The 27,957-nt window shown below is 38.0% G+C and overlaps 1 protein-coding gene across 3 annotated transcripts; it reads left to right on the top strand.

Moving 5' to 3' along the window:
* On the top strand, positions 1-27,945 carry LOC118802336 (NACHT, LRR and PYD domains-containing protein 12-like). Of its 3 annotated transcripts, XM_036562853.1 has the most exons (14): positions 1-132; positions 3,009-3,285; positions 3,725-3,817; positions 5,242-7,030; positions 8,278-8,448; positions 10,247-10,420; positions 15,298-15,468; positions 16,459-16,641; positions 17,810-17,983; positions 20,240-20,413; positions 21,286-21,459; positions 21,604-21,777; positions 27,036-27,082; positions 27,230-27,945. In XM_036562853.1, exons 2-14 carry the CDS (start codon positions 3,018-3,020, stop codon positions 27,796-27,798), a joined length of 4,161 nt encoding a protein of 1,386 aa, XP_036418746.1. In that variant the 5' UTR covers positions 1-132; positions 3,009-3,017; the 3' UTR covers positions 27,799-27,945. The 3 variants fall into 3 exon arrangements, with proteins under 3 accessions (XP_036418746.1, XP_036418747.1, XP_036418748.1); XM_036562854.1 differs by lacking the exon at positions 16,459-16,641; XM_036562855.1 differs by lacking the exons at positions 15,298-15,468; positions 16,459-16,641.
* Positions 27,946-27,957: the final 12 nt, after the last annotated feature.

Genomic DNA, 27,957 nt, shown 5'->3' with positions numbered 1-27,957 from the left:
GAAGTGGTGAATAAGCAGTGAGGGGGCAGGGAGGTGGGAAGGGAAGTGTATGTGGTAATGTATTTGGAAATAAACGACTTTAAAACACATAACGTGACCGTGGAGTACAACGGATTACAGATATTTGGCCTGGTAAGTTTATACATTGCAGTGATGTTATGTTGGCATGATGCTATTAGAAAAAAAACCTTTGTGAGCGTGTGTTTGTGTGCATGTGTGTGCGTCCAACAGAAAAACTATATACATCCATCACTGCTAAAATGACAATAATGTTGCTTAAACCAGTCTAACTGTGCTGTAAACCTGATTTTAAAATAGGAGCAGCAAATTGTTTTGGGTATAATGCAGCACTTCCAAAATGTTGTGACATTAGGGGCTTACCGCTAACATTACGATAACTTTTGCAAGTTTGTCTTTTTTCATTTGCTAAATTAACAGCTTGTTGTATCTTGACATGAAAACTAAAAGCTGAGATATGTCTCAGTATTATGGTAATGAAAACAGCTAGGTTGATGGGGTTTTAAAACAGTAGTGCTTTACATCAAAATAGGCCATAGTTAATAGTAAACTGATCTCTGAGTATGTCTGTGAAAGTTCCAAGCAATTGCACATTTAAACTCATTTAAAGTCACAAGACTGTGTAACTGCTTAATGCCTGCTTTGTGCTTAGTAGAAGGAAGCTAGAAAAGGAGAACATACATGTTGTCTTGTTGATTTTTATTTCTGTTCTGAAATGTAAAAAACACGCAAAACATGGAAATCATAACAGTTAATTTAATTACACCATGCCAAAAAGACAAAGAAATTTACCTGAATTAAAGTTTATCTGTAATGACTAGCTCTTTGTACAACATTATCATAAAGCAGCTTTCCAGATATCCAGAAAGGGGAACCAAGACTTAAAAGGGGATCTGTTCCACAATTAGCCAACACCAGATAGAATTATGATAAAATTAGAACAAGTGAGATAAAATATAGTAATATATATGACATTATACAAAAGAATATGAATTGGACAGGATAGCCAACACCTTAAATCAAAGACATAAAAAAAAAATTGAAAAATGAAAATATATATATTACTATTACTATAATTAGGTCTAGGATTCTATGTTCATGTGAGAGAAAGTCAACCCCATAGCTTTATAAATACACAACACTGTGTAATGAACAATGTAAGGTATTGAAGATTAAGCTGTTTATACATACAATAAACTATGCATAGTCAACTAATTTTTAAATGAGTAGAATGTAATAGAGTAGAAAGTGTATGTCCCTGGGTAAAAACCGAATCCTTGCCTTAAGAGATGTCTGTGTTCTAACAAAGGGCCTCAGAATTTGTACCTGATTTCCTAAGTTAGCTTTATCTCATATCAAAAAGCCCTTTCTCTTTGTTCTGGTGCTTCACCAGTAAGACCCGCAAGTCACTTTTACACAAGTCATGTTTGGCCTGAGTTTTGGTTTTATCAAAGTATACAAACTTGATGGGTATATTAAAGCCACTGCACCCAGCACTGTTCTGCACATATGTGAACCGTGAACACATGTAGGCTAGCGTGTTTACCAATGCCATTCTACAAACTAGATATTCAATAAAATGTAAGAAAAATAAACAATAAAACATAGAAGAGGGTTGGTAAAGAGGAATGGCACAATGATTCAAAAATGAAATGCTAACAAGTGAAGAAGTTACCCTAGGTATTGCCTGAAGAAGGAGTGGCCAGCATGGCCCTCTCTTAAATCTTACTGGCCACTCCAGATGCCACCTTAAAATTTATGCTACATCATTGGCTTCCACCTCGCTGTGGGGTGGGTTTTTGTGCCTTTAAGAGGAGAGATGATTTGCTTTTGATGGAACAATTCTTCATCCCACTGTTCACATGTTCCCATCCCACCAGATACTAAGTAAGGGTCTAAACCAGGGGTAATCAACTGATGAGTTTAATCAGGTGTGTTTACTGAGGTAGAACAGCATGATCCTCATGTAGTCTTACCAGTAATCATTAAATCTGGCCTTGCCAGAGTTCTAAACAGGCTCTTTAACACTTGGTTAGTGCAGCTATGTTGCAGAAGTACATATTATACACATTATACATATTAACTCAATTATTTCAAGCCTAAAACACACATACACACACAAACAAAAAGTCAAAAGTCTACCTCCAAAAGGTTTCATATAAGCAGATATCATTAATATAGTGCAATAAAAATATAAGTTTTATATTTTTACAAAAAGTGTGTCAGCCTACTGTAGGAGTGTTCAACTCTGGTCCTGGAGAGCCAGAGCTTGATAATCCCCTTATTGTAATGTACCAACTAAACCTAGATCTGCTGAGTTGAATCAGGTGTGTTTGAGGAAAGAATCCCCAAACTGCACAAGACACTATCCCTCTGGGACCAGAGTTTAACACCCTTGCCCTGCAATAAGGTTTTAGGAATGTGTAACAGTGTTTAAACATTGGCCTAAGTATGAAAATGTATGTGCATGTGTGTGTGTTTAGTGGGGTGTGGAAAAATTCCTAAAATCCTGAAAGAACTATCAGGTGAAGAAGAAAAGCAAAGGAATACTCAATCTAATGACCTTGTCTTCCCAGAATTCTAAATCCCATGGAACAGTATATGACACAAAAAGTAATGCAACCCACAAGTACCCACAAGATAAAATGACTTGGGGCAGCTGCACAAGAGAAATTTGTTAAACAAGTGTATTGTATATTTGAAGCTGTTAAGATGGTAAAAAAAGTATTAAGAAATCCAGAGCTATTTTTGCTTTCTGCCATGAAGATGCATTCACTGCATTTTTGAAGGAAGTAATTCCTTTAAACAATAAATAGTCTGAAATGTAGTTGCTATACGTAGTGACCATAGATGTTGATCTTTAATTGTTGCCAAATCAGAAACTCAATGCATTCTCCTATATCACCCATAGAGAAAGGTAAGTATTTTCGATATTTCTTTAAAAAACACCCTCTGTTAAACTTGAATCTGCCATCCTTTTTCAATTCCAGTGATAAGAAATGGCAAACATTTCACAAGTGTTGCTGGACACTCTGCAGAACTTGGGGGGAAAGGACCTTAAGCTATTTCAGTGGAAACTGACCAGTGGTGTGGAAGGTTTTAAGAGCATCCCAAAGGCACTTCTGGAGGATGCAGACAGACTGGACACTGTGGATAAGATGGTTGCAAGCTATGACCTCAGTGGAGCTGTGGCAATCACATTGGACATTTTGAAGAACTTGAACCAGAACCAACTGGCTGAGGAACTTCGGATCAATCTCAGAGAAAGTACATAATCCCAATAATGTTTATCATTTACAGTACCATCAACAATTATTGGACACCTTAATAAAGATGAAAGGCTGTGAGAAAATGTCAAGTTAAGACTGGGTCGCTTGTGGTCCTTCTAACAGAACAAATATCCACAGCATAGCTCCCAATCCACACAAAATAGTTCACTAGCCACTAAGCATTTTCAGTGGCATGCCAGTTTCCTGACCTTAAGACTTGAGGTCAATTTAGAGAGTGCCGTGACATAAACCAATACAATTTCTTACAATACTATGATCACAGAACTTCACAGTCTATATAAACATACTATTTATAAGCTGCTGCATTGCCTTGGTTCAAAAAACTTCCATTGAAATTCTTTTACTCCCATTAAAAATATTTAAGCCATTTTTAAAATTTTTTATTGCTTATATTCTGATATCCCATTGTCTCTCAGGTGGCGACATATGCGAAGAGGTAACCTTTAAGAGTCCAGCTGCTTCCTCCACTGCACCTCAGACTAAATATTTGAATAGTGCTCTCACTGCAGGTAAATAAATTATTAATAATATTATCACTGTCACCTTTATTAATACATCAGCATGAACATCACATTCACTTGATTTCCTTAGCTGCTTGTTCTGTTTCTCTGTACTGCACTGAATAATAGGCAGGGTCCATCAAGGACAAGGTGTTGGTCCATTGCTGGGAATGCACATACACAGAACAATTTTTGTATGCAAACTTCAATGTCTTTGGCAGACCTCAAACATACAACTTGTGCACTGTGTAGAGGTTTGTAAAATGGCTAACAAATAGCACATAGTACAATTTGGCAATATTGAGTAACAGTATCCTACAAAATGCATATACACATATGGTAGGACTAGCTGATAAATTGAGTGTATCTACAAAGTAAGTGTATCTAATGAACTGGAAACTCAGTTTTGGCTAATGAATTAATTATTTTGGCCTGCATATTATTTAGTACCCCAGCAAAATGGAAACATAAATTCCATTTTTTTTTGGTAAAAATTCCAGCTTTTTTGAGTAATTTCTTGAAAAATTAAAGCCCACTGAAAACTTTCAGTTTCTTAACTTTATTAAGCTCAGCAATATTAAGGTGGCCAGTATTTTTTTTAGAATGTACTGTAATGTTCTCTGAACAATTGTCAACAATCTTAAAAAAAATCAATAAATTGACATGTCAACATGTCCCTGACAAAGTTGTCATCTAGAAGATAGAACATGTTGCTCTGAAATGTGTATATATCTTTCATTGTTAGAAGTGCCTTCACAGATGTGCAAGTTACCCAAGTCACAGGCACTAATACACCCGCATACCATGACAGACTCTGGCTTTTGAACTTTATGCTGGTAACAACTGGATGGTCTGCTTTTTCTTTGGCCCAGAAAACATAACATTTATTATTTCCACAAATAATTTAAAAAGTTGAGTCGTCAGACCACAATAGACATTTTCACTGTGCCTAAATCCATTTCAGATTAGTTCAGACCCAGAGAAGTCTGCGGCATTTCTTGATTTTATTAACATATGGCTTTTACTGTGCATAGTACAATTTTAACTTGCGTTTGTAGATGCAGCAATGACTGGTGCTTATTGAGAACAGTTTTTCAAGATTTTTTAATGCAGTGCCATCCGAGGGATTGAAAGTCACAGTCATTCATTTGTGGTTTTCAGCCTTAGGCATTACACACAGAGATTTCTCCAGATTTCCTGAATGTTTTGATGATATGAAGTATAAAAGGTGGAAATAGCTCAAATCTTTGCAATCACTCATTGAAGAACATTGCTCTTAAACTGATGGAACTGCGTCATCTGTTATGGTGCTTTTTGAACATTTCGGAACTTTCCTAGTGATATTGTGCTTTTTTGACATGTCCACTCACTCTCACTCCCAAGATATTAAAACATTTGTGTAAAGCTTCAATTTTTTTCATACTTTCTAACAGATGGAAAACAATGTGATATCAGAAGGACAACAAAAACAAAATTTAAAGCAAAATTGGCAAAGTTGTATGAAGGGACTTCATTCGAAGGAGATTTCATGCCTTTGGAATACATTTACACAGACCTTTATGTGACTGAAGGCTGCACAGGATGGGTGAACACTGAGCACGAAGTGAGACAAGTAGAAGCGTTTTATCCCAAAACAGAAGAAACCCCAATCAAATTCAGTGATATTTTCAAAGTGTCATGTGACCAAAAAGTTTTTGGGATGAAAGTACTGACAGTGGGAATAGCTGGAGTGGGAAAAACGGTCTGTGTCCAAAAGTTTATTCTTGACTGGGCTGAGGACAGCTGCAATCAGGATATAGATTTCATACTGTTCCTTCCTTTTCGGGAGCTGAACCTAATCAAAGATGAACAATGCAGCCTCTGGGACCTTCTGCTTTACTTCCATGATGAACTCTGTGGTGGGAATGTAACAGAAATATTAAATGGTAGATGTAGGATGGTTTTAATATTAGATGGACTTGATGAAAGTAGAATTTCACTGAATTTTAACCAAAAGAAAGTATCTAATGTTACACAGAAAACAACTCTTGATAAACTAATAACAAGCCTAATCAAAGGAGAACTTCTTCCCTCTGCTATCATCTGGATCACCTCACGACCTGCAGCAGCCAGTCAGATCCCACGCAAGTACTTTGATCATGTAACAGAAATACGTGGATTCAATGACCCACAGAAGGACGAGTATATCAGGAAGAGAATCAGAGATCAGCATCAAGCCAGCAGAATAATCTCTCACATTAAGACAGCACGGAGTCTTCATATTTTGTGCCACATACCTGTCTTCTGTCGGATTTCAGTCACTGTGCTTCAAAAGATGTTGACGGAAGGCAAAGACATGAAAAATGCTCCCACTACTCTGACGGAAATGTACACACGGTTTCTGCTATTTCAAATGATGCAAAAGTCTGAGAAATATGAAGGACAGCAAAAAGAGATTAATACAGTTCAAACAAGAGACAAACAAACAGGGGCACTGAACATACTGAAGCTTGGAAGGTTAGCCTTTCTTCAGTTACAGAAAGGAGAACTCCTATTCTATAAGAATGATCTGAAAGAATGTGGCATTGATGTTGATGAAGCTCTGGTGTACTCTGGAGTGTGTACACAAGTCTTTAAAAAGGATGAGAGGATCTTCAGCTTTGTACATTTGAGTTTCCAGGAGTTTTTTGCAGCCATATTTGTGTTCCTCACATTCAGTCATGAGTTCAACCCTCTACTTCAGACCACACTGGAGAAAATAACATGGAATTTAAAACACAGCCTGTGCGATCTCCTCAAGACAGCAGTGAATAAGGCCATGAAGAGTAAAAATGGACACCTGGATCTTTTCCTTCGTTTCCTTTTTGGCCTCTCACTGGAGTCCAATCAGAGACTCCTCAAGAGTCTACAGCTTGACTTGAAAATCAAAGAAGAGAGTCTGAAGGACATTGTAGAATACATTAAGAGAAAAATCAGGAAAACAAAATCCTATGAAAAGAGCATCAATCTCTTCCACTGCCTAAACGAAGTGAAAGACAGTTCTCTGACAAGTGAGATTCAGAAGTATATAAACTCAGGAGTTCTCACAATACAGACACTATCCTTTACCCAGTGGTCAGCTCTGGTGTTTGTGTTGCTGATTTCAGAGGAGGCTCAAGAGATGTTTGAGCTAAAGAAATACAGGCCATCAGATGAAGGGCTGAGGCGACTATTGCCAGTTGTGAAAAACACAAGGCGAGCTCTGCAAGTAACATTTTTATTAATAATTTACAAATTAGTGAATGCTCAAAACTCATGGTAGGAATTTAGTGTTTGCATGATTTACAAAATATAAGTAAGCAGATAAATCACCTATAAGCAGTTAAGCAGTTCAGTCACCTTTATACAGATAGGTCCATTAATATCACCTATATAAAATTCGATTGACAAAGTTCTTGTTATTTTAGCTGTCTAGCACAGCATACTGGAGTAAAATTAAGTAATGAATATAAACTTTATTTGTAAGGGCTCAAAAATAATTGGCTAGTTGGCTGCACAGCTGTTTCAAAGCCAGGTGTGTCTGATTCCCTCTTTATTTCACTTACTAGCAAGTAGATAAAAGGTCTAGAATTGATTTCAAGTTTGCATATGGAATGTGTTGCTGTTCAGTATGAAGTTCAAAGAGCTTCACTGCCAATGTAGCAAGCCATCATTAGGCTGAAAAATTAAACACACCTATCAGAGAGATAGAAAAACATTAAGTGTGCCCATCCAACTATTTGGTACATTCTTAAAAAGAAAAAAACATGCTGGTCAGCTGAGAAACACGAAGGCCTAGAAAATGATGGAAAACAACTGGGGTGGATGACAGAATAATTCTTTCTCTGGTGAAGAAAAACACTTCACAACAGTCACATGAGACAAAAGTTAACTTGTGCCAGAATTATGGGAAGAGAGTAGCATGAAGAAGGGAAGGAACTGCTCATGATCCAAAGCACACTACCTCATCTGGAGGTATTGTTATGACATGGGCATGTATTACTGCCAGTGGAACTGGTTTATTTGTATGAATTGATAATGTGATTGCTAAAAAACAGCCAAATTCTTCAGCAGCCCTTCACAGTGTAGATGGACAGTGACATGAAGCACTTTGAGCTCATATACAAGGTTGAATTTTAACTCTATTATTTTGTGCTAGGCAGCTAAAATAACTGTCAAGGTTCAAATATTTATAGACCTAGCTGTACATAAACCAGATAATAACCAAGAAACAATTACAACAATCTAAGCAATAATAACAAAACTAACATTTGCTAGATTAAAAAAAGCTAAAATAATATTTGCAATCATATGTACAAGTCAAAAGGTGCATTTAGTGTAGGTCAGTGGGAATAAAAAAAAATAATCATTTAATTTTAATAACATCTTAATAACATCTTTGAGATGACTTATGTTTGGTTTTTAAAATGAATCACATAAACAGTATGGTAATTACATCTTTACTTATTAAGGCTGGACCATTGTAACCTCAGCAAACACAGCAATGAAACTCTGGCATCGGTTTTCAGTTCAGATTCAGCACTAAGAGAGTTGGACCTGAGTTATAATGACTTGCAGGATTCAGGAGTGGAGCTGCTTTGTACTGGGCTGAAGAGTTCTTGCTGCAAACTGGAGATACTGAGGTCAGTTTTATTTAATGACATGCTATTGCATGCTGTTATTGCTGAGAATGATGTTATCTGTAATGTTACATACAGGTTTATTATTCATTACTTTAGAATTACCACTTTTCTTTGGACTACAAGAGACAATTAAATAAAGAATTAATATGTGTGTTTCTAAACAAACAGTACATATATAGCAACTGCTAATTACTAACTAAAGATTTGTTTATAAATGCACTCATATGATTACATAACACAGCATGTTACATCGAATAAGAAACTATGGCCATGAAGAATTAGCAAAAACTGATGGACATGTAATTTTTATTCTATCTTGAAAAATTTAAGCAAAATAACTATGTAATACATTTTGTATTCATATTTTACTATAAAGTTTTGAAAACTGTGATTTATTGTTCTCAGTGAGCAAATTCTTATTTTAGCACCTCAACATCTAAAAAGACAAGGTACATTTTGGTATATCTTTACAAAACACACTATTTGACACAGTATTAATAGTCCAGCATGCAGGTTGTCTAGGCGTGAAATAAGCACTGCTTGATTACATAAAAAGAAAATTGTTTGTGCAATGTCTGTGATCTTTAGCAGTTTTTGTAGACTTTTAACTGAATTGAACTAAAATCTTTTTGCTTTGAATGACCTCATAACTTACTTATGTTTATCTTAGTAAAACAAATAATTGAATATTCTAGTTTTAGTTCTAGTCTTTGCCAAAATATTACCAAATGTTTCATTAGTAACTGTTTGGTAGTGACAATTTTAGCATAACTCAAAAAGCCAGCTAACAAAAAAGTTGACTTAATTGTAAAAGTTATGTTTTCATAGTGACAATTCATAAGGTCACACATTGATTTTCAGAATCAGTTCCTGTTCTAAAACGCAGGTCTGTGACTAAAATAATGCTCTATCTACGGGCTAAAACATGGGACAAAATTTTGGGATTTTTTAAAAACTCATAATAAATCTTAATCTTTCTAAAATTTCTCTTATGGAGACATGATTTTTAGAATATTAAAAACCATCAAAAGTTGAAATTTAGGCATTAAGTTTGGGATAACCACCCCCAAATAGAAAGTACTCTAGAAATGATGATTTGGAATATAGTATAGTCTCAATTATAATGCTAATAATAATAATGATTCTACTACTACTACTAATAATAATAATAATAATACTACTAATAATAATAATAATAATAATAATAATAATAAAACTAATTATTATTATTATACTTGTTAGTATTGTTGTTGTTGTTGCTTATTACTATTATTATTATTATTATTATTAATACTGTTGCCAATATTTATTATTATTGTTATGTTGGTTTATTGTAATTTTTTGGTTCATGGAGATTATTATACTAATGTTATAATAAAATATATATTATAATATTAAAATATTATAAAAATATATGAATATAATTCTGAACACAGCAAGTTTGCAGACTTATCAATTCTGTATTCATTAAATTTAAATATTCTGTCAGTGCAGTAATGAAGAAAATATCACAGTACTGTGCTACCACACACAGCTCTTAAAGGGAATGAGAGAAGTTAACCTGATTAGCTGTTGCTGCAGGACACCTAACCATGCCCTTTCATAATGTATTTGTTCTAACTCTACCCTGGTTTACAGTTCCACTGTTCTGTGCCAGGTTAGAGACTGCACTGCTGGTCAGGAAAATGTCAAAAATATATCTGCCGCAACCACACATGCCAGAACCACCTTTTTAAATGTCTTTTTTCTGCTTGTGCTATGACCATGACAATAAAGCCCAAATTATCTGCCTTTGCAGACTGGCTGGCTGTAATCTTACCCTGAACTCCTGTGTAAGTCTCTGCTCCACTCTGAAATCAGCCAATACCTTGCTGATAGAGCTGGACCTCAGTCACAATGATCTGCAGGATTCAGGACTGGAGTTGCTCTCTGGTGGACTGAAGAGTTCCCACTGTAAACTGGAGATACTCAGGTGAGTTTTTCATGTCAACAACACTTCAGGTAAGGGAAGAAGCTGTTGCTGTTGCTATTAGGGTCTGAGACGATGCGGTTTCCACACCTCTATTGCTCTCTGTTTCCCCCCTGTATAAAGTTTGCTCTCTTCATTTTCTGCAGGAAGTGAGATCACTGATGGGCTTTCTTGGCTAGGTGGGTGGTGTTGAGAGTCTGGTTGAGGTTGTCAGTGATGTACACTCCAAAGAACTTGGAGCTTTTGATTCTCTCCACAGTTGATCCATTGATGTGCAGTGGAGAGTAATCACCATGGGCTCTCCTAAAGTCTACAATCATTTAATTTTATTAAAATTAATAGATCTCTCCTCACCACTCTCCAAGCTGCTCCACCACCTCCCTGTATGTTGACTCCTTAATGTTGCTGATAAGTCCCACCACTGTAGTGTGATCAGTAAACCTGATGATGTGATTTGAGCTATGATTAGCAACACAGTCATGGTAAACCTATTGAACAAAAGAGAAATGTTGAAGATGTCCGTTAGGACATGTTTAGTATGGGTTTTTATATGTATGTTTAAGGCAGCGCATGCATGCATTCATCTCTGGCTTTTGGTTATTGTGTGTGGTTATGGTTTTTAAAGAAGTCACATAATCTATGCATTTGTTAATGTAGCCAGTCATAAATGCTAAATATTCCTGCATCAGATTTTATGTTGAAACCTTCCAGAACATGTTTCAGTTCACTAAAACAGTCCTGAAGTGCAGAGATGGCCCCTTCATACCCCTCAGGTTCTCGGCCGTTTCAGAACTGGTTTGGCACACTTGAGCTACTTCTGTCAAAATACACTGAATGATCTGAAAAGAACTGCTTTAGTGAAAATGCTTTTAACAGTAGGCATTTTAAACATGCAGGATTGGTTGTAATAACATAACAGAGATGTGGTGCAGGTCCAATGCACTTACTTCTTGAGTCACAAAATAAATGTGCTTGTAGAATTTGGGCAGCACAAAAATGACTCCAAAATGGCATAATTGAAGTCCCCAGCAACAATGTAAATTGTATCAGCACGTGCAGTCTGTAAGTTACTGACAGTCATACAGAGTCATACACATACAGAGGTGCAGACTACATGGGGCATTGAGTTGTTGGCCCCTCAAAGCTAAATAAGGGAGGGTAACACCTCCCAATCCTAGCACAAAGCTTAAGAAAATCCATAGTAGTAAAACAGCACAGAACAGTCTGAAAAGAATAAAACTGCATTTATCAGTAGGCAATTTTAGCATGCATTGTTGCTATGGGAACCAGAAACTTTTTCACGCACAAGGTTCGCTCACAGGTTTTTTCCCTATCATGCAAGGTTGTCTGATTAACAGTTTTCCTGGCAAATCCAGCTGATTTGAAAGTGTAGTGCAGCCAGAAATTGTACAGTTATAGGGGATGTTTTGTTTGAGATAACTTCTAAATGTATTACAGCCACAGAAAAGGGTAAAAATTAAAGCATATTCTCATGAATGCGTATTCTGGTGAGTCTGGTGTTGAATGGCTGGCAACCCTAGTGTTATGACCCGGTCTAGAGTCAGGTTGTAACAGAGAATGAGAGTGGTCTTTCTCCCCAGACCTGTTGCCAGACCAGTCACCAAACACCATTTAAACTAGAAAATGACAGGTTTGGGTTGATGACCGAATCAGGTCCTTCACATGAAGGACCCTACAAAAAAAATGTCATCTGACCGAATCAGACCTATCTGTTAAAAGCAGATCCTACAAAAATGGCAGACTAACTGACTGAATCAGGTCTCCTATATGAAAAACCCTATTAGCAAGTGTCAGATTTACTGACCAAATCAGGCCCTTTGTATAAAGGCCTTACAACTCCCGCCACATCACCATTGTGATGTAGGCATTCAAAGCCCTGACTAAATTTCTGAACCGCAAAACAGCAAAAAAAATGATAATTTTGAGGTGCAGAGGGACCACGTCCCACCAAGCAGCAACAAAGGTTAAAGCACTGAATTCTAAAGCTACAGCTATAACTAAAACCAACAATTGAACAAAGCCTTCACCAATCTATTAAACAGAGTCAACACTAAGAGACTAACATCACAATGCTTAAACATGCTAACCCTACATTCACTTATTTCAAATACAACCAGAATCAAAGGCCTAACACTCACATTTAAACAAAAACATGATTTGGTCCGGGAACAAGTATTCTACAAATTCTACATTACTTAACCACATTACTCACAGAATTCCATTATCAAATTACAAATGTTTGACTGGCAGTTTTCATAAAAGCTCGAAAGTTAAGATGTTCCAAATACTAATCGCAGTTACCAGATCTTAAAATTGCACTAGTGTCACAGGCTTTCCTCAACCACTAAATATTTTCACTCATAAAATAAATGACCGGAAAAGAGCAACAAACAGCTCAAATGGAGTACCTTGACTGATAGACAGGTCAGCTTTTTGCCCAATAACACAGCAGGCATGGTAGCATGGCACACTCAACTCTTTATGCCGAGAGCAACTCTGGGGCGCAATTGTTCAACAGCTAGGTTGCAGGCTTCGGCTGCCACACAGCCAAGTCAAAGGCCTCCCTTAAAAGCTTTTTGCCAGTCGCAAGCCCACTGCATTCAAAGGTCCCCAGCAGAGAAGGAACAGAATCTATGCACAGGGTAGCCCACTCCACTGCCATTGGCCTCCGCTCCTGGAAGAAAAGCAGACACACCCAAAGCAACACCAGTCTCCTCCACATCTGGGTCTACAAGCAGGAGGACTCGCTTTTGAACAAATTTCTAAAACACAGCCTCCTTACTAAAAGTTAGGCTATGGAAACAGCAAATCTGTGACACAAACCAAGTTCAATTTCTGTAACAAAGGGAGGGCAATAAAATTCACTAAAGATCAAAAAAGTTTCAAAAGACTAAACACTACCCAAAATTACTCACATACACACATCCCCACCAAAAGAAAACTGCCAGCAAACCAGCCAAAATACAAATACCCACCAGACAAAATCAAGAAATGTACGAGCCCCCAATTCTGTTATTACCTGGTCTAGGGTCAGGCCGTAACAGAAAATGAGAGTGGGCTCTCTCCCCAGACCTGCTGCCAGACCAGACACTGAACACCATTTAAACTAGAAAATGACAGGTTTATTTTCTTCAAAAGCTCAAACAGGCTGGGTTGATGGCTTTAGGGACAAGCATTAGCCAAAATAACAAACAAAACAACTAATGATTTCAAACTTAACTAAACTAAAAACAAAAAAAACAAAGACATATAGGCTACCCTAACTCACTACCTTAAACAGGAGAAAAGGTAACCAAAACAACATGGCACCTGTCCCCTACGTTACCCAAGATTTCAAAGCATAATCAAACAGTCACAAAGCAAAGCAAAGCAGACAGAAGTGAAGAGTGCCGGGCTGGTCTGGACAGGTGTTCATCCGGGTCAAGTCAGAGGGGAGAAAGCCCTGAACATCTCCCAAGATGGTGGCTCGGCAACCTCTTAAACCTCTGTGCCCCTCTGTCTGGCCAATCATGTACCTGCACATAAGTGGGACACACAACAGGGAAAACACAGAATGCCCACACAAGACACACAAAGGGTAAATTAAGACCAGGGATCATAACACTAGGACACACAGTAACAGAAATAGTAGAGGGGATATTGCTAAAAACAAGCTTAAGACATTCTGACCATTCATTTACATACAAGCATGCATGTAAAATCATAAAAATTCTGTAAAGTACACTAGCAACTATTAGGTAAAAGACAATAAGAGTGTTCAGTAATAAGATTGATAAAAGATTTTAATATAAGTAGAGAGATTATTTTAATAAATAGTTTTACATATTTACCTTTGGGCACATTTTGGTTCAATTTCAGCTTCTGGTGAGTTTTAGGCATACTTTGCCCATTAGGTTGTAGTTTTGCCGGCTGGTATGACAAAAATCCAGATAGAGCATGAAGTTTAGTTGACTTGATTTTGTTTTTTTAATCTGTTTTAAATAAAAAAAGAATTCACTTAATAATTAAAAACAGCACATGTGGAGAATAATGAAAGAGATGGACTAAACTAAGTTGGTGGTGTTTAATCAATTAAAGGTGAAAAATGTGCAGAATGGACAAATCAGACTACCTGTTTGACAAAACTATGTCTAACAAGAGACCTAGCATATAGGCCTGTACAGCATGTATTTCCCCCTCAGCTATTGGGACATCTGCTAAAGATCATCAGGATTATAGACCTACTGTTGTAAACACTTAAAAGTAACTGATTGTGCATATTCTAATGGTAATTGACATTCTGACATAAACACAAACAAATCTGCACTGCTGTACTCTGTAATTTAAAATAGGGAATAAGTAATGAAAACAGAAACAAAATAACTAAAACTAAATACACAAACAATGTAACAAAGCTGAACCTAAACTGATGAGTTCACTGTGTGGTCTATTCTCCATATGCAGTGTGGGAAGGGGGAGAAGAGGTGCTTTTAGTAAATACAATTACAGTATATAATTAAGTGTATTATACCAAAAAATACAATTATTATTAATACTTTTTACATATTCACCCATAATTCCTGCTTAAGGTCTATGCACTTGCTCCAAATTAAACATTAGATTGGGATGTAAATTCTTCTGCTTTTTTACCCCAATGTTTTACTCATGTTGGTATCTATGCTGACAGGCCTATAGTTGTTCTTAAATACAAATGAATACAATATTTATTCATAATAAAAAAAGTGTTTTTTTTATTGAGAGCGTGAGATATTTTCACAAGGTTTTATGCATTTCATAAAATGATCATGTTGACATAACAAAGTTAAATTGCATGAGCACCTTTGCTAGTAAGCCATTTTAACACAATGTTTATTTTAAAGGTTGGACAACTGTAATCTCAGTAAACACAGCTGTGAAACTCTGGCATCAGTTTTCAGTACAAATTCACTGCTGAGAGAACTGGACCTGAGTAACAATCCCCTATATGATTTAGGAGTGGAGTTGCTCTCTGCTGGACTGATGAGTTCAGACTGTAAACTGGAGGTATTGAGGTCAGTGTTCTTAATTTACATAATATTGCAAGACTGTAATAATAATCAGAATTATTATTAATTAAAATATATAATTATTCTTTTTATTTGAAGGGACAGAAAGCCATACATTATGAGGAAACATAGCACCAAGACATAGTGGTTAACATTACTTTGCTTTTAACTGACTCAGAAAATAAATTATTGAATATTCCATTTTGTCACTATCAATACAATAACAATGCCACTGAAACATTACCAAATGTTTTGATAGTGATTGTTTTGGTAGTTACAATTGTAGCTAATTTCAAGCAAAACTCAAAAACTAGGTAGCACATGACTAGCAAACACAGCTTTAAACAGTTTCACACACATTAAATCAGAATTATTATATTGAAATACAAAGTTTCCTTAACTGCAGAAAACACGTTTCAGGGGTGACAGTTCTTAAGGTTACACACTGATTTTCAGACTTAGCAGGTGCTTCTGGACCAAGATGGCAAGAGGAAAAGACCTAACTGAAAGAGAGTTGAAATGGTGCTCTGGTAGGGGGGGGGACACTTCAGTGTCTTTGCTGCTTATGTATTAGTGCAATATGAAATGAAAAACAGAAGACCAGCTCCACGGGTGACTAAAAATTTCAGTGGCAGACATGATCACATTGACTGAATAAGAACAATTTGTCCACAATAACAGAAAGGTATAGTAGGGTTGCATAAACCACTTTAGTAGTGCAAAAATATGCACTGGTATGGTTGTAGACACAGCCTGACATGATTGCTTTGACAAAGATAGCAATTTACTTTGTACACTGAACCTCACACTTTCTCAGTAAATACTTAATTAATTAGGGGTCTGTTAATGAAAGCAGGATATATATATATATATATATATATATATATATATATATATATATATAATTTTTATATTATATACATCTGTATATATGATATTTTAGTGTGTTATCTGTTTTAATTGTTATTTATATATGTTAATTATTATCTTTTCCAGACTTTCAATGTGTAAAATTAGTAAACAGTCCTGTGAAACTCTTGCATCAGCTTTACACTTAGCAAACTGCCCCCCAAAAGAATTAGACCTTAGTAACAACAACCTGAAGGATTCAGGTGTGAAGCAACTTCTTGCTGGACTGAAGACTTCACAGAGTTCACTTTGTTATCTGGAGAAACTCAGGTGAGCTTTGAGAGAATCATAAGTCTTTACCAGGTGCAACAGGTGTACTGATTGCAGTGGTTCACCTGGACACCACAGTAGAAGGTGCTCTGTCTGTGTGTTGATGGTGTTTTTGGATGGATTTTCATAAATTAAACATAAACACAGTAATAAGACATAAGAATGTGTTGTTTTCTTGATATTCTGTAAGCTCATTTAAAGAACAAAGTTTGGTTCTGGGTGTTGATGCCCCCACACATGAATTTTTCAAATTCTGTAACCAGCACACTTAATTTAATATGATGAAGTATTGATTATCTACATCAGATATTGTAAGATGTCTACATCATACATTGCCGAGCAGGTCACTCCCCAAGACCCAAATGAAGATGAGATATGCGGGAAGCAGTTTGAGCCTCTACTGCTGAACCAGAGACAGCTGGCTCTTGCTGGAGAGAGTGACAGAGAATGTGTTGCTTCTCCCAGCAAAGACCAGGTTCATTCTGGCTCACTAAATTCGAATTTGAGCAATTAAATACAAAATACAAAATATATTTGTGTCAAGCTATTAGGTTAAGCTACTTTTGCTTCATATTCACTAGCCAGGCCTGTATAGCTTTACACACAACCACACTGGTTCATTCTGGTTCATTGCAGCCAATACTATATGCTATAAAAGGTATTCCAACACCCTTCTAATGAGCTTGTATAATCTCTGTAGAAAAGCATTGTATTGTATAAGGCATTGCATTGTGTAACAGCAACACATGAGCAAAATGTTACTATTTTCAAAGCCAAGCATTGGCCGGAGGCATATAAAGTTCCACACATTGAGTTGTGGAGCAGTGAAATTGCATTCTGTGGAGTAATGGGTTATATTTAGAAGTAAGGCAATACCTTTGGGATGAATCAGAGTGATGTTTGTGATCCAGAACTAACTGTCTAAAGTCATTATCTGACTTCACTGATGCTCCTGTGGCTGAATGCAATCAAATCTTTACAACAATTTTACAGCATCTTATGTAAAGACTTCATAGTTTGTCCCTTTTTATTCATTGTTTTCTGTTCCTGCAAAAAATGGGAAAAACCTCCTATTAATACCCCTACTTTTGGAAAAAATATTGAATGAGATTACTGAATATGTATCTGAAGCTCTTTTCTGTATTCCTCATTTGTTCTTCCTTTGTAGATTAGCTGGCTGTAATCTTACCTCGAATGCCTGTGAAATGCTCTGCTCTGCTCTGAAATCAACAAACTCTTACCTCATGATGCTTGACCTTAGCAACAATGGTATTCAAGATTTAGGAGTGGACCTTCTCTCTGAAGGGCTGAAGAGTTCAACCTGTAAACTGCAGATACTCAGGTGAGCTTTCTGTGAATTCCTATTACAGCATTAGAATGTGAAAGGAGGCCTTACACAAACACAAGACATGACAAATACACAAACACAGTGGCTACATATACACAGGGACAACTGAACATTAATGAAAAACACTGACTTTTTCTGTGTGCAGATAACATTGCATCGCAATTAGACTTTCTTTAGCTTAGCAGCAGTTTAGTCTCAGTTTATTACAGGTTTGGCTAAACTAGTAACTTCAGAGGTTTAACACACAGCTGCATCCATTCAGGTAACTCTGACTGCTCTATCAAAACAAGTATTAGTCTACCTGAACCTTCACTAAACTTTTACTAACCCAGTTGGACTGTCAAATTATGTCATTAAAATTGTCTTCCTACACTTTATCTATACTTACAGTGTACAATAACACAATAACACAATAATACAATTTTATTTCTGGCCTGAGCTAACACAGCGATGGAAATGACACAAAGTCTGGGCATGTCACTGGGCCTAACTGTGTACAATACTGTATCTTACTTCCATTACACGTGATTTAGAACACATAAACTAAAACCAAGTAGCTAAAGATGTATCCATGCCCCTGCCATTTTTTCAAATGATTAGCAGCTCTTCATAACTGGCAATCAGCTGGGACGAGCCCCAGGTCCCATACCCTCAAGACGCTGCATATCTAGCTGACTTCAATATTGCACACAGACATTGCAGGCAATGCATTCTGCATAGCAGTCATTGTAAATCATGTTTCAATTGTTAAGCCTGGCTAGTTCAGCCTTGCTACTTTTTGCCTTCTTGGGTGGGTATTTTTCAAGCTTTTTGAAAAATAATTGTATAACTTATTTAACAAAGATTTCAATGGATGTAAAGTCTATCACAGTGTTTCTCAACCCTGGTCCTGGAGGCCCACTGCCCTGCACTTTTTAGTGTTTTCCCTGCTCAAGCACACCCAATCCAACTAATCAGTTCATGAACAGCCCATTATTGATTTAAAGTGGGTGTGTTAAAACAGGACAAGCACTAAAATGTGCAGGGCAGTTGGCCTCCAGGACCAGGATTAAGTAACACTTTTGAACATCGTTCAAAGGTCTTAGTAAATTTAGTGATGAGTATGCTATCACTTTATTTACTATAAGAGTGCCTACACACTAGACAATGCAAGGACAGAGCGGTAGATGTATATGCATGCAGATCTTGTCTGTCAGGAAGGTGTGTACATGGCTAGACAGGGCGGAGTTTGTACAGTTCGAAATCTAGCAGGAAACAAAACATTTGGACCAGAAACAAAGAAATATGGGCCACATACACACATCTTCTAAACCGCTTATTCTTCTGGGTTGCGGGGGAAATATGGGCCATTGAAAGAAAATCTTGGCAATGGGCATATATAGAGCCAAGCAGACAACACAGAGGCAAAGAATTCATACAGAGCAGGAAACGAGCACATAATGTCGCCACTGTTTTCCATCTTGAATTTTCAGCTGACTTCTGCCTGAATGTTTCTATTGGTTGATGTGCCTCTATGTCAGAATGTGTTGCAGCAGAAGTTGAAATGGTTTGAACTTTTTCAATGCTCGATGATGCGTCTTTTTACTGCATACAGACACGTTTAAGTCCGCAGGGCTGATGCAGCGTCCTAACTCAAATACATTGCAGGGCTGCGTTTCTGATGCTGCATCAGCCCCTAATGTATAGGTACCCTAACTTGTATGAGTGTTTTAGAATATTTGTGCAATTCATGTTTTACTTTATAAATACTCTGACCTAATGACCTAATAAGATACATACCTATGAAATTGTGCTGCAGTTAATTGCAATTAATCATATTTGTTTTTTTGATCAAGTAATTTGGCCACTGTTTTAATCATGATCCAGTGAGATCAGGATCTTATATTGAGGGGAACTGGACATTTTCACACTGTTTTTGTTTTTGTTAGCTTGCTTCTTGTCAGTTTATCCAAAGCTCTTCTGTTTGTATTGTCCAGTGTGGTCTGCCAAAGACATCCTCCAGTGCTAACGTTACTGATTGACTGATGTTGCTGGCATCAGTGGAACGTTGTGCTTGTAAATGATTCTTCAGGCTCAGTGTATTTCACTGTGGCTGTAGCTAGAAATAACTTTTCATATGGAGAGCCATCAGTAAAACTCTCCATGTAAAACTTGAGTTTGAACTAAAGAAACAGATCAGCAGAGTCAAGTTACAGCATGCCAACAGCTGGGTTTTCTCCATGCCTCTCCTTTTTCTTTTCCACTCTGTAGATTGTCTGGTTGTTCAATCACAGAGGCAGGCATTTCTTCTCTGGCAACAGCACTGAGTGCAAACCCTTCAAACCTGAAAGAACTGGATATAGCCTACAATGACCCATTAGACAAAGGAATGAAGCTGCTGTCTGCCACATTGGAGGATCCACACTGCAAACTGGAGACACTCAGGCATGTAGATCTTGGTGTGTGCCTTTTTAGTGTTAGAGCTAGGATAGGAAACTCTGACGATGGTGAGCATGAAATGAATATTGATCCTTCCTGCCAGAGGGCCAAACTATAGATCTGCACTCTCACAAAGTCAACTGACTACTGCTAACAGCTACTTGATCAGACATACAGTCTGATTCTTGTTCAGTTTTTATTAGATCATCTATGCATTAGATCATAAATGTATCTTACATCTCTTTTGGCCACCTTTACATTTTCCATTTCAATCTGTCCTATGTGCATGCACTCTAAATGACTACCACTGAAAGTCTAGTGACTCAAATTGTGTCCATATCAGTTTTAATTTTGTGTCAACATTGGCTCTGTAATGCTGTAGATATACTTACACTCTATGAGATGAAGAATTTTACAAGCCATCATGACACATCAACGTGTTACAACTGTAAGAGCCCAGACTTCTTGCCTGTGCCAGACCAAACCACTCAAGCATTCCTTTTGGGGTTTCTCTGGCATCTTACATCTTCTCTTCCTCAGGGAGAACTACTCAGAGAAAGTGCTCAGCCACTCTCTGCCCACCATGCCAGGGTTTTTCCCTTTGTGTGTTTGTTTTCTTTGTTTCCTTTTCTCACCTTTCCTTTGTTTTGGTTTGTGTTCCTTATTTGCTCTCTTGATCTTGAGCCCAGCTTTTCTCTGACAAGCCTTTGTTTTCCCCTTTACCTGTTAAAGGAATACATTACCAATAAAATAGCAATATGATTGTGTAGACTAAAGAACATTTTCTACAAATTTTGATCATACCACTTTTGTATTACCTGATTCAATACTCCTGATGGATCAATGCTATGTAATTTATTTTATCTTATCCTTTGCAGATTAGCTGTCTGTAATCTTACAATGGGTTCTTGCAGAGCTCTTTCATCAGCTCTACAATCAGAAAACTCCTCCCTGCGAGAACTTGATCTTAGTAACAATGACTTGCAGGATTCAGGGGTGAAGCTGCTCTCTGCTGGACTTATGAGTACACACTGTAAACTGGAGACACTCTGGTGAGTTTCATATAATTAATTTTTACTCTAAAAGCCAATTTGTTCACCTGTCCTTGCTTCCTTCTGTCCATTTGATGTGTAAATATGTTTTTATCCAAGCTGCTCCATCACCTTTTTTGCCTCCACATTTCTTTCTTTTTGCAGTTTGTCTGGTTGTTTGGTTACAGAGGAAGGCTGTGCTTCTCTGGCTTCAGCTCTGAGTTCAAACCCTTCACACCTGAAAGAACTTGATCTGACCTACAATTACCCAGGAGACTCAGGAGTGAAGCTTCTTTCTTCTAAACTTGAGGATCCACACTGCAAACTTGAGACACTTAGGTATGTAGAGCTACATGGGTATATGCATAAAAAAGAGAAACTGTATGTGTGCATGTCTGTTTGTGTTAGCAGCATCACTGTAAATGTTTTAATCTAAAATTTTGAATAAATTTGCTGAAACAGCATTTATATATAAATAAAAATATTTAATGCTAAATGTATATATTTATATGCTGAATATTTTATTCATCATTTAAGTTTATTAAACCCATTGTTTGACTAATGTATAAATAAAGGAAATTACTCAAGTACACTAGGCTATGCATTAGCTTCAGGAAATATCACTCGGCAAGCAAGAAACATTGACAATGGGTTTCTAAAGTATGTGGAGTCTGCTATTAGTGATTATGCAGCTGAAGTAAGTGATGCAGAAAAATTGGCAGTTATGAAACAAACAAGCTCTTGTATTGTAATAAAAATAAATGAACTGCAAACACACCCACTAAACAGCATGCTGTCTTCAGCAAACAACAGAAATGTTTAAAAAAGTGAATAATGTACTCACCAAATAAAGCCCTATGAGTCAGTATAAGCCTTTTAGCACATAGAATCCAAATTATTTTTTGAATGGTCTCAAATTCAGAGTACAGACAATAAAATAATTAAGGTATTAACCAACAATTTTTTTGTTTTTAACTAATGAAACAGTGCAGTTTTCCTGTTTCCTTATTGTTAAGTCATCTGTTTGAATTTTTTTTATTGTTTTTATTTAGTTATCTGACCTTAAAAAGACAAGTAAACCAAAGGTGAAGATTCCATTACCTTAGTAAGGGTTACAGATTTTTTAAACAGGTAATCTATAATCTGTACCAGAATACATATTTAACCTAACCTTCCCAACCCTGCATATGGCTGACACCACAAAAAATGGTACTTGTTTTTGAAGCTGCAACTGACAACTTGGACAAAATTGCTGATGCTTTTATCACTTTTTGTGAAGAAATGTGTGTGCCAACCAAGACCTTCCCTGTATACAGCAATAACAAACCATGGTTCACAACCAAAATAAAACAGCTTTGTCAGGCCAAGGCAGATGCCTACAGAAGTGGAGATAGGGCTCTATACAAACAGGCCAGAAATTCACTGACAAAGAAGCTACTCTGAAAAGCTGAAAAAAGCCTTCAAGACTTCTCAAACTAAAGAAGACCACCCCGCCGAAGCAAACAAAGACCTGGCTGATGACCTGAATCACTTCTATTGTACGTTTGAAAGAGACAAAGTCATACCTCTCCATCATTCCAGCTCAGCAACATCAGCCTCAATCACACCTCTGGCAAACCCAGGATGTGTTTAGCGGATGTGAGTCGGCTCTTCCAGAGACAGAGACACAAAGTCCTCTAAACGACTGTTGGCCCACCTGAACGATGTCACAGGACACCTGCTGGACCCCCTGCAGTTTTCCTACCAGGCAAACAGGTCAGTGGATGATGCAGTCAACATGGGACTGCACTACATGTGCCCATGAACATATGCAAGGATCTTGTTTGTGGACTTCAGCTCAGTATTCAACATCATCATCCCAGAAGTTCTCTCCTCCAAGCTCTCCAAACTCACTGTATCCCTGGCCATTTGTCAGTGAATCAGCAGCTTCCTGACAGGCAGGTGCAGTGCGGCTGGGGGAAGTCACTTCTTGTATATGGACAGCCCTATGCTCTTCTTTCTCTACACCAATGACTGCACTTTTAAGAACCCATTTGTTGAACTCCTGAAGTTTGCAGGTGACACTACAGTCATCTGACTCATCCAGCATGATGATAAGTCTGCATATCAGCAGTAGGTAGAACAGCTGGTGCTCTGGTTCAGTCAGAACAGCTTGGATCTGAACACGCTCAAAACTGTGGAGATGACTGTGGACCTTAGGAGATGCCCCTGAGCACTGCTGCCCCTCATAATATCCAACAGCCTTGTGTCAACCTGAAGTGCCAGAAGACCTGAAGTGGGAGCCAAACATCAACTCCATCCTCAAAAAGGCCCAATAGAGGATCTACTTTCTGCAGCAAATGAGGAAGTTGGTTTTGACACAGGAGCTTTTGAGCCAGTTTTTCACTGCAGTCAAATCCAGCCTTTGCACATCCATCTCGTCTGATTTGGAGCTGCCACAAAACAGGATAGTAAAAAACTGCAACAAACAGTAAAAAGAGCTAAAAATCATTGGTGCTCCCCTGCCTACCCTCCAGAAACCAGAAACAGACAGGGAAAATCATTGCAGATTTCACGCACTCTGGACACAACCTTTTTCAACCAGACACATAAGAAGTTTCTTTCCTCGGTCCGTCACCTTCATAAATCTCTGACCACTAAAATCATTTGCTAGGCCATAGCTACTTCTTTTTTCTCTAGATAGTTATAAGACCCTGCTTCAGATTCAGTGTCTTCCTGTGTCCTTTCTGTGTGTTGACTTTGCATGTTCTTCCCATGTTCTCCGGTTTCCTCCCAAAGACATGCAGCACATACTCTCTTGCCAGCAAAGAGAATAATCAATAGAACAAGTGCAAAATGTGAATGTCAGTGCTACAAGGCAAACAGTAGAATACAGGTGTACGGCGTTACTATTTCTTGTGCCACCACCATAACCAGTCAAATCCAGTACACATGGCTGAGCTCTAGTTAAACAGCTCCTTGGTCAGTGTTGAGTTCATGCTGCCATGCACTGGGGTCTCTTGATAAACTGGTAATTTGGTATTCTTTCTTTTTTGAGTTGTTTTACGTGAAACCAGTTGCATAGTAGGTTACAATACTATTATTTTGAGCATAACCCAGCTCTGTGCATGTGGCCTCCTAGCTGTAGTGTGGGTTCATCTGGTTACACTGCTGCCCTCTGTCTATCAAGACCTGGGATCAAGCCCTGCTGTAGGTCATCCCAGGTAAAAGAGGTAGTCCTTTCTTTGATAATAGAGAGATTTAAGTAGCAAGCAGAATCAATTAGATAAACATTCACTGATTCCTTTGGGCCCTGCAATGGACTGGCGACCTGTCCAGGGTGTATCCTGCCTTCTACCTAATGACAAATAGGATAGGCTCTAGCTCCCCCCGTGACACAGAAGGATAAGTGGTTTAGAAAATGTGTGTGTGTGTGTGTGTGTGTGATTCCTTTGGACAATTATGGTACTGCGGCATGCACCCCCAGGCCCCAATGACAGCCGCGAAAACAAGCAGGAGGACGAAGCCCCACAAGGATGGCGGGGGAAGGGGGGGGGGTTGACTTGACAGTGAGAGAGAGAGCGAGAGAGAGAGCGAGAGAGGGACGAGGAGCAGCGAGAAACTGAGAAAAAGGACTGAAAAGTCTATGTTAAACGATTGAAAAGTGGCCAGTGTATGTTTGGTTGTTTGGTTTTGTTTTTGTTTATTTGGTGTGTAAACTGAAATTGCTGCTGCAACAGTGTATCCTGCCTCCAGCATCCTCATTGAGTCTGGGGTACCGCATGCCATGCTACAGTTACATTTTAAATAGACTGCCATTAAACTAACACGTTATTGTTGAGACCCTGACATAGAATCATGATTGTGAGTTTACCTATGCATCCGTGTATGCAGAGCCACTGATCTTACAATCATAAAATGGCAAAAAAAAATCTGTATACACATAATTTCATGGTACATTACATGCAAATGCTTTTGCATTTTGGTGACTTAGCATTTTTGTACAAACGCAGCTGTATTGTCAAATCACCATCATTTAATAGTAAGCTTAAACAAACACATCAACAGGGGATTTAACTGCAAAATGATAGACAAAACTTAAATTTTACAGTAGTTAATTGTGCATGACATTATACAAAATATTTTGGTGTAAAGTAGCAAGGAAGTTAGTCCCATCAACAGCACACTCAAATCCCCACTAGAGGTGAAAATTCTTTGGACCATGTTTTACACAAATATAATGGTTGCATGTAGAGCTACAGCCCCCTATCCTACTCCCCCAATTGGGACAGTCATACCTTCTTTTTCCCTGTTCCCAAGACCAGCCTACAGACCTCACAGGATTAGATCAACTGAAGGGATCCTTTTACAAACTGTTTTAGGACTGTTTTAAATATACACACAGTGGGACATATTTGTAAAAATAGGCCATAGAGACAAGGCAGACTATATGACAATTAACAAATTCCTGTTTCCCCAACCTAGAGGCTGAACAAGATCAGGAATCTGCTGAGGGCAAGGATTGCAGCCTCTAGGGCCACCCAGAAAAAAAGGTATCACATGGCACAATCAAAGTCAAAGAGTACAATCAAAGAGTACAAGCAGCAGGTTGAGGACCACTTCACCAAAAATGACCTACCATGTGGGGCAAGGCATCCAGTATATTTTCAGCTTCATCAGCAACAATGCATACTCCTCCTCCCATAGTGACACAGCTTTTTGCTCTCTTCAATATATGCAGAAAAGAAAAAACAAGAAAAGCTTAGCCAATAGCAACATAACCACATCATGCAAAAATAAAAATTAATATAAAATATGAAATGGATGTTCTGCACAGTGAAGCCCAGGAAAGCAGCAGGCCCTGACAAAGTTCCTGTACAAGTGCTAAAGGATTATGCTGCTCAGCTGACAGAGGTGTTTAACATTTTCAAAATGTCCCTGTCATAGGTCATTGTCCTCAAGTACTTTAGGACAGTCACCATATTGCCAGTGCTAAAGAAAACAGATTTGACATACCTCAGTGATTTTCATTCATTCACCCCAATTACCATGGAATGCCTGCCAGCATATCTGCAGAAGACTTGCACTGCATTACACACCACCTTTAAACAACAGAAAAAGTATGTCTGATTACAGCACAACCTCCAGTACATATTTGTGGTGCACCCGTCGCCTGCTCACCACCATCTACTGCTGCAATATTGAGATATACTGCATGGTTACCAAATGCATTGCAAGAAACAAGCCTTGCAATGAGTCTTCAACAGCTCACAGAGAATCATCGGCACTTAGCTGCTGTATTTCAGGGAAATCTTCAGTATCCACTTTCTACACAAATGCAACCACCATCCTCAGATATCTGACACACTCCTGACAATGCCTTATAATCTCTTGCCCTCTGAAAGGAATTATAGGTGTATCAATGCCAGCACTCATTTTTTGCCCAGGAGTGTACTCAGATATACAAAGTGTGTTTTATTTTTTTTTAAACAGCTCTGGCTTGCCCATCACCATGTCTCCCACAATACTATTATAAATCAGGTATGGCTAAGGGGCATGGTCAGATAATGGTATTTCACCCACAATCTCACAAGCTTGTTGTGTGTTGTCTTCTATAGGCTGGAACATGCAGGGACGATGTGGATCAAACTGGGACTAAGAAAATGTAAGTTAATTGTGTGAAATGTGTAATCTTACTCACACACAAGGTAGTATTTGAAATGGCCTGTCCTATAATCTTATATAGTTGTTTTCTTCCTTAATCTCTTTTTTGGTGTGTTGTATTAACTCCAGTCTTTTCTCTTCTTTGCAGATGCCTTTAAGCTCACACTAGATCCAAACACGGCACATGCAGGTCTCTCTATTTCTGAGGAGAACAGAAAGGTGGTGGTTGTGAGAGAGCACCAGTCATATCCAGATCATCCAGAGAGATTTGATTACTGTAAGCAGGTGCTGTGTAGAGAGAGTCTGACAGGACGCTGTTACTGGGAGGTTGAGTGGAGTAAATGGACTGCTATAGCAGTGACTTATAAAGGAATCAGTAGAAAAGGAAACACTGATGACTGTCGATTTGGATTCAGTGAAAAGTCATTGAGGCTGTTTTGCTCTCATATTGGTTACTCTGTCTGGCACAATAAAAAGAGCATTGCCATACCTGTCCCTTCCTCCAGCTCCAACAGAGTAGGAGTGTATCTGGATTGGTCAGCTGGCACTCTGTCCTTCTACAAGGTTTCATCTGACACAAGCACACTGACCCACTTACACACATTCCATTCCACATTCACAGAACCCATCTATGCAGGATTTGCTGTTTGGACTAATGACTCCTCAGTGTGTTTGTGTCAGATAGAAGAGCCTCCTCTGTCCTTGGGGAAATCCTGAATGTTTTTATCTAAATAAAAAGTGGCTAATCTCTAGCCATAAATGTTCTCAGCAACAACAAGGAAATACACTATATAGCCAAAAGAATGTAGACACCAAAGCATCACACCTATATGAGCATCCCATTCTACAACCCCTTTTCCAAAAAAGTTGGAATAC

This window comes from Colossoma macropomum, unplaced genomic scaffold, assembly GCF_904425465.1.
Source record: "Colossoma macropomum unplaced genomic scaffold, Colossoma_macropomum, whole genome shotgun sequence".
Taxonomy (NCBI): domain Eukaryota; kingdom Metazoa; phylum Chordata; class Actinopteri; order Characiformes; family Serrasalmidae; genus Colossoma; species Colossoma macropomum.
Note: the sequence above shows the minus strand (reverse complement) of the source record. Positions and strands in the feature narration are given on the sequence as shown.